At 46.4% G+C, this 12,977-nt stretch overlaps 1 protein-coding gene across 1 annotated transcript in view; it reads right to left on the bottom strand.

Annotated features, from left to right (window-relative positions):
* Window positions 1-11,851, bottom strand: part of LOC144471998 (voltage-dependent T-type calcium channel subunit alpha-1H-like) — an 81,758-nt gene extending 69,907 nt beyond the window's left edge. The window contains exon 1 of the mRNA XM_078184628.1: window positions 10,561-11,851. Coding sequence (XP_078040754.1) covers window positions 10,561-10,921 — 361 coding nt within the window. The 5' untranslated portion in view covers window positions 10,922-11,851. The remainder of the gene's footprint in view (window positions 1-10,560) is intronic.
* Between the last annotated feature and the right edge of the window lie 1,126 nt (window positions 11,852-12,977).

The following is a 12,977-nucleotide window of genomic DNA, read 5'->3' as shown; positions in this document are numbered from 1 at the left end:
AAATCGAAGAAAATAATTTAGAACAGCGACAAGGTAATTGCAGCTGCGCTGGAACGAGTGCATTAAGATAATTGAAAATATGCGCGGGAATATTTTCCAGGCGGATGTTGTCGCGACCGAATTATTATTATCTTCGGTCGCTAATTGCTTCGCGTTTTTTTAAAGGGACAACCCGTTAAATAGATACAGCTAGAAAGGAAACGATGGGATTGCAATTGTTGGTCTATAATTATTTATAATTAACGTGTCGGGCTGTTTCATGTTCGTCTCGTCGCGATGGCTTCCCTTTCGCCTTAATGAGGATTCTGCCCATGGAAATCCAACTAGTTAATGAGGAGACGAAGCATCGCGGTCCTTGCGGCGCAATAAGATAATTTCGAACGCGAAAATCTCATTAAACATTACTGCCTCGCTGCTGCACAGGCGTAAAAATACAATGGGGGGAAGCTCCGCAAAAAAAAATTATAAAACGTGGGACAACAAACTTTTACGAACACGTCCCAAACCGTCGACGTTGCTGCGAAATTTTGAATATTTCCGACGCGGGTGCAGAATTTCAGCCGACTCGTGTTTAACAATTGCTTGCAATGTTTTGTGAAAATAATTCGTCAGAAATAATTTGTGACAAATTAATTTTATGAGTAGGCAATTCACAAATGATCAACCCTTTGCGGTCGTATCAAGTAGCTGTCACGCTGGTCGGAATTCATTTTTGTTGAACAAACGGTAATGCATAACATGCAAAATTAAATAGCGAGAAGAAAATTTATTAATTCTTCTTTAGAATTTAGATATATGTAACACGAATAAATGCATAGCTTTGGTGGCCGAGGGTAGACGCAAAGGGTCGATTTATCTAAAAATGTGATTTGCTAGAGACGTTTGTAATAATTCTATTTTTGTAACGAGTTTCTCGAACGGCACCCGGACTTCGACGAAATAATCGATTAGGAAGGAACGCTATGAAATGGGGCGCGCCGCGTCGCACAAAATGGCCCCCTATCTATCAACCGGTGCAGCGGGGTATCTCATTGATGACCTGACCCAGAGCCTAGAGATTCTTTCCAGGGTGAAGAAAGTTGACTTTACTTCTCCCGGCGAAGTTGAGGGAAAGTTGCCGGGGCTGCCGAATGTTACGAGGGGAAAAACAAAGAGGAAAGTTCGCGGGTAAGGAGGTAAAGCGATCGGGGGGAGGAGGAATCGCGCGGTCCGCGGGGCCTCGATGATTTATTGCGGGAATACTTCGAAATGATTCCCCGATCCAGCATACACCGCTTGTCCGAGAACTTTCCGAATTGAAATTAAACGATGTTCGAAGATGCACGGAGCTGTGTGGCAGTGAAATATGGAAAGCGTCGAACGAAAATTTAATGCTCCATAGAGCCGCGTAATAGAGTGATGTATGAAATTTATGATTTTTATTAGACAATCCGTTATTCATGGCGACGAAAGGAATTCCGCAGTCTCTCGATTCTATTTCAGACATTTTAAGAACATAGAAATAATTGTATTAACACGGTCTCAGCAATTTATCAATAAGAAGACTATTTTGTAAAATAATTCGTAGTTAGTATTTGCATAAAATTTATTTTACTAAAATTTGTTTTAAATAAAATTGTATCAAATTAAATTATTTTAAATGAAATGATTTTAAATGAAATTATTTTCAATGAAATTATTTTCAATGAAATCGTTTCAAATCGAATTGATCCAAGTAAAATTGTATTAAATGAAATTATTTCAAACAAAATTCGCATTAACAAACCTACGACTCCGCTGTCGAATCTACTACCGTACCATCTACTATTCAAATGTAAATTATCACGATAAATAATACATTTGTAAAAGGAATCTGAATATTTTCTCATTCCGGCAGAACGTCTCGCTGGCAGTGAACGCCGCGAATGTTTTCCTGTTCGTTTAAAACGATTTCTAACCATACTTAAGGTAACGTCACTTCAAAGAATTTCTCTAAGTAAAAACGTCTCCGGTAAAATCTGCCGCGGATGCTACAGGAAGGTAAATTCCCCATAGTTTACTTACATTGTACAGTATAATATTCTTTTAAAGCCAACAAGTGCGCGGAAGTTAATCTCAAGAAAGATTAAAATGAATCACGCAGTTCCCGAAGCACTAAGCTATTAAAACTTATCAGCACGATTCAAACAGAAACTTGCTTTCTTAATAGAGGTATCTTGTTTGCCTCGGCAGTGTAACATCCTCTTTACAGAACTCCGTGGAACTTTCTATCGCGAAGCTGGATTATTCGCGAAATTGCTGTGCCCTTAAACGAAAATATCGATAACCTCGATGAATAATAATTTTCTTTTAATGATAGTTTAATGATAGTATCTTCTGTTTCTGTTACACATAACATGTTGTATCTAATCCGTTTTTCTAATTCTCTTTTCACTCCCTAATTTGCCGCTCTCGTTAAACGATTCGCCATTCTTGTTTCACAATTTTCCGTCGCCGGAGTATTCAAATTACAAAATGAAAAGCCGCTGTCACGTTCTCACCAATGCTAATTGCCCCCGTAAAAAGCTCGATCTAAATCGCAAGAAGCGTCAGCGGAACAGGCGGCAGCGAGCTGGCAAAAATGGCCGGCGTGCCCCCGCAGAGCAACAAACCGGGCGAAGTGTAGCCGGTCGGACACGGTGGTCGCCCGCAAACTCTAAAACTGCCCGAAGAAATCGAAAGGTCGGCCGCGGAGCCGTTAGCCGAAAAGTGCCGGTGGCAACCGCGTGCAGCAGGTGCATCGTGTGCAAGCGGCTGCATCGACCGCAGGGCTCTCTCTCTCTGCGAAACGAAAAACCGGCGGAAGCGTTGTTCTCGCAGGTTTGTCGAGAAAAAGAAACAAAACAAAGAATCGGGTTGCCGGGGGTACACGGGACCGGCGCCACGGTGTGATCGATTACTTCCGTCTATCTAACGATCCATCGATAACCTCTGTCAGCCTGTTTCTCATCGATGCTGCGAATCTCATTTACGGGACGCTTAATAGACAATCAGCCGGCCGGGGGCGGCCGGGCAAATTGTTTCGATCGACTGTCACTTCCGGCGGGATTCGGGGCTGTCGAAGATTGCCTCTCGCTCCCAAGTACCAGTCATTCGATTATTTTTCGCCCGGTTTTGTAATGGAGTTGCCGTGGCCCCGGTCAGCCCGGCCCGAAAAGAAGACTCCGACTGCTCCGGCGGATCAGCATAATTCGTCGCCGGCGAAGGTCCGACGCTTAGGCTGACCCCTTTACCTTAACCAAGGGAGCTCTGTGCACTCTCTTGCACACGTGTTGCATCACGAATTAATTAATATAAACACCTAGCAATTCGAACCATCCGCTTAAAAAAATTAATATTAAATCGGAAAAGCGGATCCAGAAAATTCGATTTGTACCCAGCTTGTAAAGATCCTCGAGCGTTTACTTTCTGACAACGAATTTGAATTGTTACACGAACGTGCCGGGAGAAACTTTGGCAAATAAAATGACAAACGATCCACGGTATACCGAGCTACGATATTTTCGTTGAAAAGGTCAGCCGTTCGAGTGTTAAAAACGAGAAGAAGCGTCTCGGCGCCGCCGCGCCGTGCTAAATTGTTTTGTTGACTGCCGCTTCCGAGTCTATCGTGAACGTCCATGGAATTACCAAGCTGATGCAAAGAGCGATGGAGTGAGCGAGAGAGAGAGAGAGAGAGAGAGAGAGAGAGGGGGGTGGGGAGTAGGGCGAGAGAGATTCTTTTTCCTCTTGTTGTAATCTGTTCGACCCCTATCCTCTCGCGTGCAGCAGCCGATCGATAGGAAACAATTCGGAGAGGGTTACGCGAAGACGCTATAATGCGCCGGATCGCCGTGAAAGGACAATGTTCAGCCTCGATTGGCGAAGCGATAATTCGGTTACCTCCGCCGGCGCGACGTGCTCCAATTTGTTCCTCTAATTGGACAGTTCGGATTCTTATTATTCTTCGCGGAACCAGCCGGGCGCCGTTTAGCGGCGCGCAGCCTGCGAACTGAAACTCGCACACGGCGTTGCACAACTTCGTCGTCGAGCAATTATCAAAATCCTTCGAACTTCGAGGTTGTAGAAGGATCATTGGTACCGGCTCGATGAGCATTGCGAACAGTGGAATTCGCCCCCGACTAAGTAGCAACAATGTCGAATCTTTGGTTTAACAATACCGAGGGATTGCAGTCGAACCTCCGGTATGTTAACCTCGAAATCGTTCTGAACGTCTCTAGAAGAGTTGAAAAATGTTTTTCGTGAACGAGTTGTACGTAGATTTGAAGCTCGTATCTTCCTCTTTTCAATGTTATTTTTTCAAAAATAATTTATTCTTTCAAAATGATTCACAATTTTTTTATCTTTTTAATTTAGCTTTATATCATCAACTTGACGATGCGTACCAAGACAGAACTTGTACTCCATTTTTACACCATAAAACGAGCAGAAAAAATCGTGGGCCAATTTTTAATATCTTGTTGCAAAGAGGAGACTTGAAACTTTAAATTCATGTACGATATATCGATGATAAAAATTTGTCGACGTCTTCGGAGACGTTCAATCTGCACAATTTGAGAGAGCGACGACGGCATAGTCGCGGGGATTTATTTTCGGTTGCAGCGATTTTGAAGCGGACAACACGATTACACGATCCAATTACATGTAAAAAATGTCGAAAGCGGCGGTCTCCTTGCTTAGGACAGGGTTGCTAGACACAGCTCGCATCAGCGAGGTCGTTATCTGATCGGGACCGGTTCTAGGTCATAGAAGGTCTGTTGCGGCTGGTCTCGAACGGACGAGTGATCCTCGAAGCATCGCTGCGGCCTATTGCAGCCTTGGTTTTCGCGGAGTAGCTGGCTATAACAAACTCGTGTGGCCTTGCGGGGCGAGAAACACACTTGGCGGTTCGCACCCTTAAGGGTATCGCTTTCTACGCTACTCGAGCGTGTCTCGAGCACCCCGCTGTGTTCTTTCCAACCCCAACAAGGTGTCCAAAAGTGCCGCAGAACCGTACCCGCCTGTCCCTAGCTACCCTACGCGTTTCCCTTCAGCGTTTCTCGCTCGGCTCGCCACCGAAATCGAACCGTTTTCATCCGTTTCCCGATGATTCGTTGCATCTTTCAAGCCGTCATTTTTATGCAAATAAATTCGATCGCTATATTCGAGTTATTCTTGTTGGAGATCGCTATGTCAGAGGGCGCCTCGCGCGCGATGATCGGTGAATTGTACTTTTACCAAATAAACGAGGGTGGCGTTGCTTTCTTCCTTCCGATCCGACTGTAACGGTGTGCACACGTGTTTTATTTTCTCCGCTTATTATACCTATTCCCAACAATTCTCTACTCAAATGTTTACACTTTCAACCGCATCGCGAACGAAAAGTCTCAATTTTGTATCTCGAACGCGCCCCTGAAATATTTCTTGGCAATGAAGCCGTAGATTCGGGAAAGAAGAGCGGCATCGTAACTGCGGCGTACTGTAATATTCGGCAACCGAATTTTATTTTTGGTTTTAGTGCGATCATTCGCGTGCAACGGAGTACATCGTTCGAAATTTTTATCTTTTTGGCTACACCTTCGTGGACACTGGACGGGTTCGTCACCGCCGAACGAAAACACGTCTTTCAGGATACGCAGACGCGCTGATGTCAGGTTATGTCAGGTTATGTTCGATTTTTTACTGTCGATCGGTTGACTCGAAATGGAAAATTAGTTGCTCAGCAGTTAAATTAGACTGGTAATTGTAACATCAAATTTAGGAAGCAGTTGAAATATACGGTTGCAGTTCAGCTACTGCCGCAGTTTGCGGTTTAAAACTGAAGCTGCAGCTTCAAATTCGTTCGAAAATCGAATTTTTAGTCGCGCTTTTAGCCAGAAGTTTTTTTAGAAAAACGACTAACAGTTTCTTATCTTCTCCTAATTACCTGCAACGAGTATTAAAAGTTCTCCGAATTTTCGAACTTCGATGAGCCTCCCTTCCGAATAGGTTTTTCGCGAGCCGCAACTTTGTTTAAACAAATCTGTAATTCCCCGTAGAGTTTATCCGGCGGAACATTCTGGGGAAAGAACAATTTCGTAGTAACCGCAAATTATCAAGTTCGCAAACGTTTCATGCCGGTGCCTCGATAGTTCCTACAGTTTTCATTTACATAATAGCATTCCCGTGAACTTGCCCGGGTAAGATGATATAGTTTCGAAGCATGTTTAAACAATGGTTAAAGCGCGCGGGGGAGAGCAGCGCCAAGAATGCGTCAGCTGCTGCTCGCTCATCTTCGATCAAACTTTTCAACGGTCAAAAATTATCCGCGCAACTGCGCTCACGGATATTCCGTTAATGGAGATAGTTTACCGAACGAAAAACAAAAAAGGGGGAACTTCCGAAAGTGGGCTACGAGCCAAAAAAAAAAAAAGAAAAAAATATAAAACGAACTCCGTGGAAACTATCGTGTAACGGAATCGCGCCCTTACGGGTCATTAATAGTAAGTGGACGCCCCGGAGTTCTCCGCGCGAGCTTCAATTTTCATACTTAATTCGACGGAAACGAAAGCGGCGCGGCGAGAAAATTGATTTCGTTCGTCGTTTCTGTGCACGTCGAGTATCTACAAATTATTTTGCGCATAGAAGACAATCGATTCGACATTGAAGACATGTACACGCTCGATTCTCTTTCCGCGCGTTTCTCCTTCGTAAAATAATGTCGGATTAATGTTACAATCCTCTGCTAAGACAAGAGTTCCATGCAGCCAATTATAGCCGATGCAAACGTTTCGACAGAACTTTCGTTCGCGGCAAATAAATTGTGCGGATCGCTGGACACTCTTCCGTACGCTTTCAGAATTTAAATTGCATTCTTTCTATCGAATTTATTGTATTCTGAACCATTTTAAGCTTAGATCCAAAATTGCTATTTCGATCAGCTGTAGTATAGTACTTGGTATAATTTATGCATGTGAAATTGAGTCTTGTGACTCGTAAAACCGTTGCGCTTTTAACAGAAGGGTCTTTAATAATGTCAACATTATTTTGTTAATTATACAACAAGTTTTCCTTGGCGCTCCAGAGGCGCTACTCGAGTGCAAAAAGTGAATTGCGTCCGGAAGCGAATCATATTCTCTTCTCTTTTGAATCTTTGTACAATCGTTGGACAGCTTTTACCATTCTCGTAGATATCGAATCTTATTTCGCAAGCACCGAGTGATGGAAGTCGCGGTACCGCGAAAAGGCTACGCCGGCGTTGGCGACGGTGTTAAACAATATTGGAAGATCCGGCGAAGGCCGAGCCCGGTAAAAGGCGGGTGGAGATTTTCGCCTTTCGGGGAGGGGAGGACAGATAGGGCGAAGAATTCCGCGGAGAGCTTCCCGGATAAGTGTTCGGGGAAGGTGGCCGCGGCAGGAGCGTCGAAGGGAGGCTGGAAGAGAGGAAGAAGAGGACGTTTGTTCAGTTCCTAGCCCCGGGAACGAGACGGGGGGATAAAAGCGGCGGAGAATTGCGAAATGCTTGGCCCGCATTCGCGGTAGTTCCAGCCGTCCATTGTCCGCCCGCACAATGGGGAATCTTTCTGCCGGCGCTTGTTGCTCCGATGCTAGCTACCGCTGACTAAACTTTGCCCGGCGACCACGTGCGTCCTGCACACCCCGTAATTTCGCGCACAAACGGCCACGCACGCACACACAGGCCCCGAAACACGGCCGCCGCCAGCCGCCGCTCTGCGATGCGGAGGGACGTTTAAAGGGGGACAGAAAATACGTAGAGACAGACGTGTCAGCCAGTGTCCGTACAAGCACATTGGGATTTGTCTCGGGATAGGTCAATCAATGACCTATTTAAACCGCCTTCGGGCCAACCCTGCGCCGAGCGGCGCGGCACAGCGAGCGCCTGCCTGCCTGCCTGCCTGCCACCGATCCGATCCCGTGCACCCACCTTACGACCATAACAGCTCGTTCTCGTCGAAATACGGCCGGCGATCGTTTATTCGAGACGGTGAATTTTTCATTTCGGTTCCGCGCATATTTTGTCGCCGCGTTCCTTTATTTCTGTTGTGGAATAACTGATAAATCCTACATTACCGATAAATAGCAGAACGACACCTAGTGTCTAATTAGGCATCCTCTGTACTATGACTCATCCAAATTTTTAGTCTAGTCACTTCCATAGTACAGATACCACGTGTATTAGAGAACAACCCAATAAAGTAAAACACATAATAGTAAGAACCACGCTTCTAATTAACTAAAACATTAAAAACCTCAACAATTTCTAATGTAACGTCTAATATGACGTTTCTTTCGAAATCTCTTATAGAAGAATCAATTTTCGTGGATACTTCGATGCGGCTGACACAAAGTACGATCTCTCGGCTTTAAGTTGACACTTCCGAAGGTGAGAAACTCCCACGGGAAGGCGGTGAAAAATTTGTTCGAATCCTAATCCATGACTGTCTGTTTTCGAATGCTTTGGACGGGTTTTTAAAATTGTCGCTACGTCGAAATGTTTTACGAAACTTTAATAATTTCGCATGGAAATTATCGCATTCTTCATTCATGGAAGGAATCGCATTCGTTTGCGATATCGAAAGCTTGATGGGAACTCGTCGAATAATTATTTCGAAGCATCCCCATGCCCATGGATCGCGTTTGCCGTAGTAACAATCAATTGGATTATTCGTGGGGCTAGTTCAGTTCATCCCGTATAAACGGCGAAGCAGTAAATGTTTCTCACGAAACAAATACCCCAGAAAATCGTCTGGCAAGAGATTATCAATTCACGTGGCAGATCTGCGTGGACAATTAAGTTGGACTAATTAAAATGGCCGGCGGCACGTACGGCGTAGCGGTAAATATTTTTCGGCGAATAAATTCTGCAGAGAATCGACTGGCAAGGGATTATTAAAAATCCCCGAAGCAATAAAAATACTTTACGAGCCATGGAGAAGGAGAATCTGAATTGGATCCGGAAGAATTCACTCGATATTATAGGGCATATATATTATAGGCTATGTACACATGTATATATATATTTCATATTCACGCTGCGAGGCAGTAAATTTCAAACAGAGATAAATGTGAGAACCTTACGCCAGGTAAAGCCAACAAGAAACTTATCCATATCAAGGTGGAATTATTTTAATGCGAGCTCGTGACTGGACATTTTGATACCGTTGGCGCGCAATTCGTTTCAAAAATTACGATCTTTCACCTTTCTGGAATTATCTTTCGGATTTATCTTTCTCTATTAACAGCGATTCGAGTATCGAAATCGAGAAACATTGGCAAACGTAATTCCTAGTATTTTTTAATACTTTCAAAGACACGGGCAACGGAAAGAAAAGCGAAGTTCTATCGGAAATAGAAATAGTTGTACAGCTATGATTATTAAAAAAATTTCACTTCGCGAGAGAGAATTTGCAAAATTGTTGTCTCGCGCGTCACGGTGACTTCGTGGCAACGAATTAGCAGTTTCCGACGGAGTCGAAGAAAGTATCAGCCGGAGTTGTCAAGAGAAGAGCGATGAATCACGTTAAGAACTTCGATGCGGAAGAAAGCTTCGCGATGTTAATACCGCGGAAAACTCTTAAGGACTGTTGGCGAGCGAGTTTTATGGTTAGCAGTTTACTGCCATTAAAGAATTAAAAATGTATGAAAAAAGTCTTCGACCCAGAAAGCCATGAAAAAATTTATTAGCTGCACCGTGGCTCTCGAGAATAAAAATATCATTAGTTGTTGCTACTAAATGAAAGAATTCCGAACTTGGTTCGTGTTTTATACCTCTCTCATAAAATGGCGCGTTTGAAGAAAGGAAAGATTCTCTCTAACTCCGATATACTCGAACACTTTTGTTTAACAATACCGCGCACGACCCCAATTTCGTGCTTTAACAAACAATGGTAAATACTCGTACATTAGTAATAAAAATAAAAATACTCGTCGTACTATACTCGTACCGTGTAACGAAAGATAGTTGCCTTAGCGCCCCCCCAAAGTGATGTACAAAAATGATTAGAACACAGTCGAGACGAATAGCATAGAAAATACCATGCTACCTGAACTGATCGGACAACGGGAACAGCATAATCAAGATAAACTACATGCTTTTTTTTCTCCCTCAACGGACTAATCCAAGATGGTACCCCAACCAATCCATTAACCAAAACAGGATAATCAAGACGAACTACTTAGAAAACAACCATGTTCTCCCTAACAGGCTAATCCAAAGTAGACAAACTAATTAGAAAACTCTATCTACCTGAACAACTGATACAAGACGGTACCCAGCCAACCTAACAATCAAACTACTTGGTAAAGATCATGTTCCCTTAGCAACCCGACCCAAAATGCTACCTCGACCAATAAAACAGGTGAAACAGCACAGTTCGAGCCTCTTTGACCAACATCCTATTCCCATACATTACCCTGGACGCCTCGAGAACAAAAGATCTCCGAAATCGATCTCAACCACCCATCCCCCACAGCATTAACAACATTAACAACATCAAGAACAACAACAAGAACAACATCACCGTTCGCGAACGGCGTTCGGCAGTGGTAACGTTCCAAAAGGATATGGATTAGTGATGAGCGCCAGACACCAGTTGCGCGGTCGTGTGCTCTGGTCGAGGTACCTCAGCACGACCGGCATGAAACCAGGATAGGGTAGCTCCTCTCCGTCGTCCTCGTCCTCGTCATCGTCGTCGTCGTCGTCCTCGTCGTCCTCGTCGTCGTCCTCGTCCTCGGGGTCCTCGTCGTCTTCGGGATCAGGCGGCAGGATGCGTCTGTCGGTCGATTGGCCGCCCCCGTCTTCGTCCTCGTCGTCCTCGAGGTCGCTGAGCTCGGCGACGTCGCTGTCCGACCCCTGCTCGCCGTTCCCTAGCCCCGCAGGCTTGCTGGCCGAGCGGTACCGATACCCTTGGGGATAATGCAGCGACATTGTCGTGGCTGGTTCCGTTCGGGGGTTTCTCAGATAGGGTCCGGTTCAACAACGAGGTAGCTGGCGGGCCTGACGGGCCTTGGTTCGCGCCGAGGTGGGGGACGGTAGCGGGTCGCTGGAAGATTTCTCGGCGTGAAGGGTCGTCCCGAGCGTTGTCCTCGCGGCTCCGTGCCAAGACGAGACCAGACGGCGCGAGGCTACGAACGACATCGAGGGCGAGCTTCGGCGTTGTTGACGAGCCTGTCGGCCTTCTACCTGGCGCGCGGACACCTCCAGCGACACGGGAGCACTGCACGGTCTCTGGCTGGTTCTACCGGCGGGAAGAACATCTATCCTGCGGCCTATCCTGCCCGGAGCAGCCCCGGGATCGAAACAGTGGCCACCAGTCCACTGGCCGCATTCTACGAGGGCCGACGAGTATCCAGGTGCGTGCTGTCTAGCGATACGCGCCTGCCCAGTCCCTCTCACCTGCAGTTCTCACCTTGCGAAGGTGGCACGCAGCTCGGGCCACCCGCGGTCGGGCCGCGCTCGGGCCGGGCCGGCTCGGGCGTCTCACCTGCTACCAGGAGCACTCGCGGCGGAACGGGTCGGAGCACGGCGTGCCCTGCTGGATCATCGGGCCGGTCTCGGTCTTCTCGGTCTTCTCGGTCTCTCGGTCCCTCGGTCTCTCGGGCACTCGGGCTCTCGGTTAGGCGCGAACTGGCCGATTAGGGAGCGCGTGAGCGGCGCGTGGCGGGTCGCGTGGCTCCCAGGCTCGGGCTCGTGTCGGGAACTGGTACGATCGGGAGATCAAGCTGTCCCCCTTCCGTCGCTGGACCGATCGTGCGCAACTTACGACGCCTGGTGTCGGAATCAGTCCACCTGGAGGACCTGTGCTCTAAGAACCCATAGCAGCTCGGGCCGAGAGCGGGCGCGTCGACGGTGCCCGGTGCAGCGTCGACCGGTGACTGAAAAAAAAACGTCGAACATCCTCGCCGAGAAAACGAAACGCATGCGCGACCCCTCCGCCGTCGCGATGCTCCTCGGCGGCGTCGTCGACGGCAGCGTCGTCGCCGTCTACGCCTCCCTCGCGCGAACGCTTCGTGACCTCCTGCGTCCTTCCTAGAGGGGATCCGAAGATCCTCCTACTACGCAGACACGCTCCTCCTGCCCTTCTTCTCTCCTGATCATTACCGAGCCTGGATACTGGCTTTCAATCCAGACATCGCGGGGATTTCAGCTTTCGTGTCGTTTAACACCTGAGCCTAGCCAGCTTTCTGATAGGACTTTCCTCGATAGTCCAAGGATTATTGTATTTCTTGACGATAGCCTACGTTTCAACAGGCTGTTCGTAGGGCTCAGGAAGTTTCAAGGGAAATTTGATCGGATCAGCTATCCAAACGCGGCGATTGTTGCACCCTTAGTTTATCAAGTTATTTAGATCCATATAATACAATTTGTCTTCTGAAACTGATAAGCTTACTTTGCTGGCTGGTTCTAAATCTATCGATCGACTTACTACGGCATACTACTTGTTTAAACTGGCAATGTATTCCATCATTGATTTAATTTGGCTTTCAATATACAAATGTCTGGTTCGCGTATAATGTTATTTAATAGATATGTAACCCTCTGAGGAGGGTAATTGGCATAAAACATAATTCCCATGGTTTTTTCCTTAGTCATATTATGTCCCTGTATCCTTGCTTCTAAGGAGTGAATGTTCTCTGGCGAGCCGTTGTCGACCTCCAAGATCTAGCTTTAAAGATGATACAAACATTGCATGCACGTGTTCCGTTCTGATTTCCTAAAGCTATACAATCGAAAGATCGTCGTTCCGGCTTCCTACCCTCTTTTACTTCTCACCTCCTCTCTCGCTTTCTCTCTCTCTCTCTCTTCCTTGCACGCGCGGGCATGTTTTCTTCTCGTCTCTTCTCTTCGCTTCTGGCGGTTTATATACTGCGGCTATTTTCGGTTGGAATTCGACACGAGAAATTTGCTGTAGCCGCTACATCGTTCCCGACAAAAGTCTGTCGATGATCCAGAACCAATACGTTGGCGCGGCCGGGGAATCACC

This window comes from Augochlora pura, chromosome 7 (genome assembly GCF_028453695.1).
Source record: "Augochlora pura isolate Apur16 chromosome 7, APUR_v2.2.1, whole genome shotgun sequence".
In the NCBI taxonomy this organism is placed as follows: domain Eukaryota; kingdom Metazoa; phylum Arthropoda; class Insecta; order Hymenoptera; family Halictidae; genus Augochlora; species Augochlora pura.
This window is presented reverse-complemented; position numbering and strand designations above follow the sequence as displayed.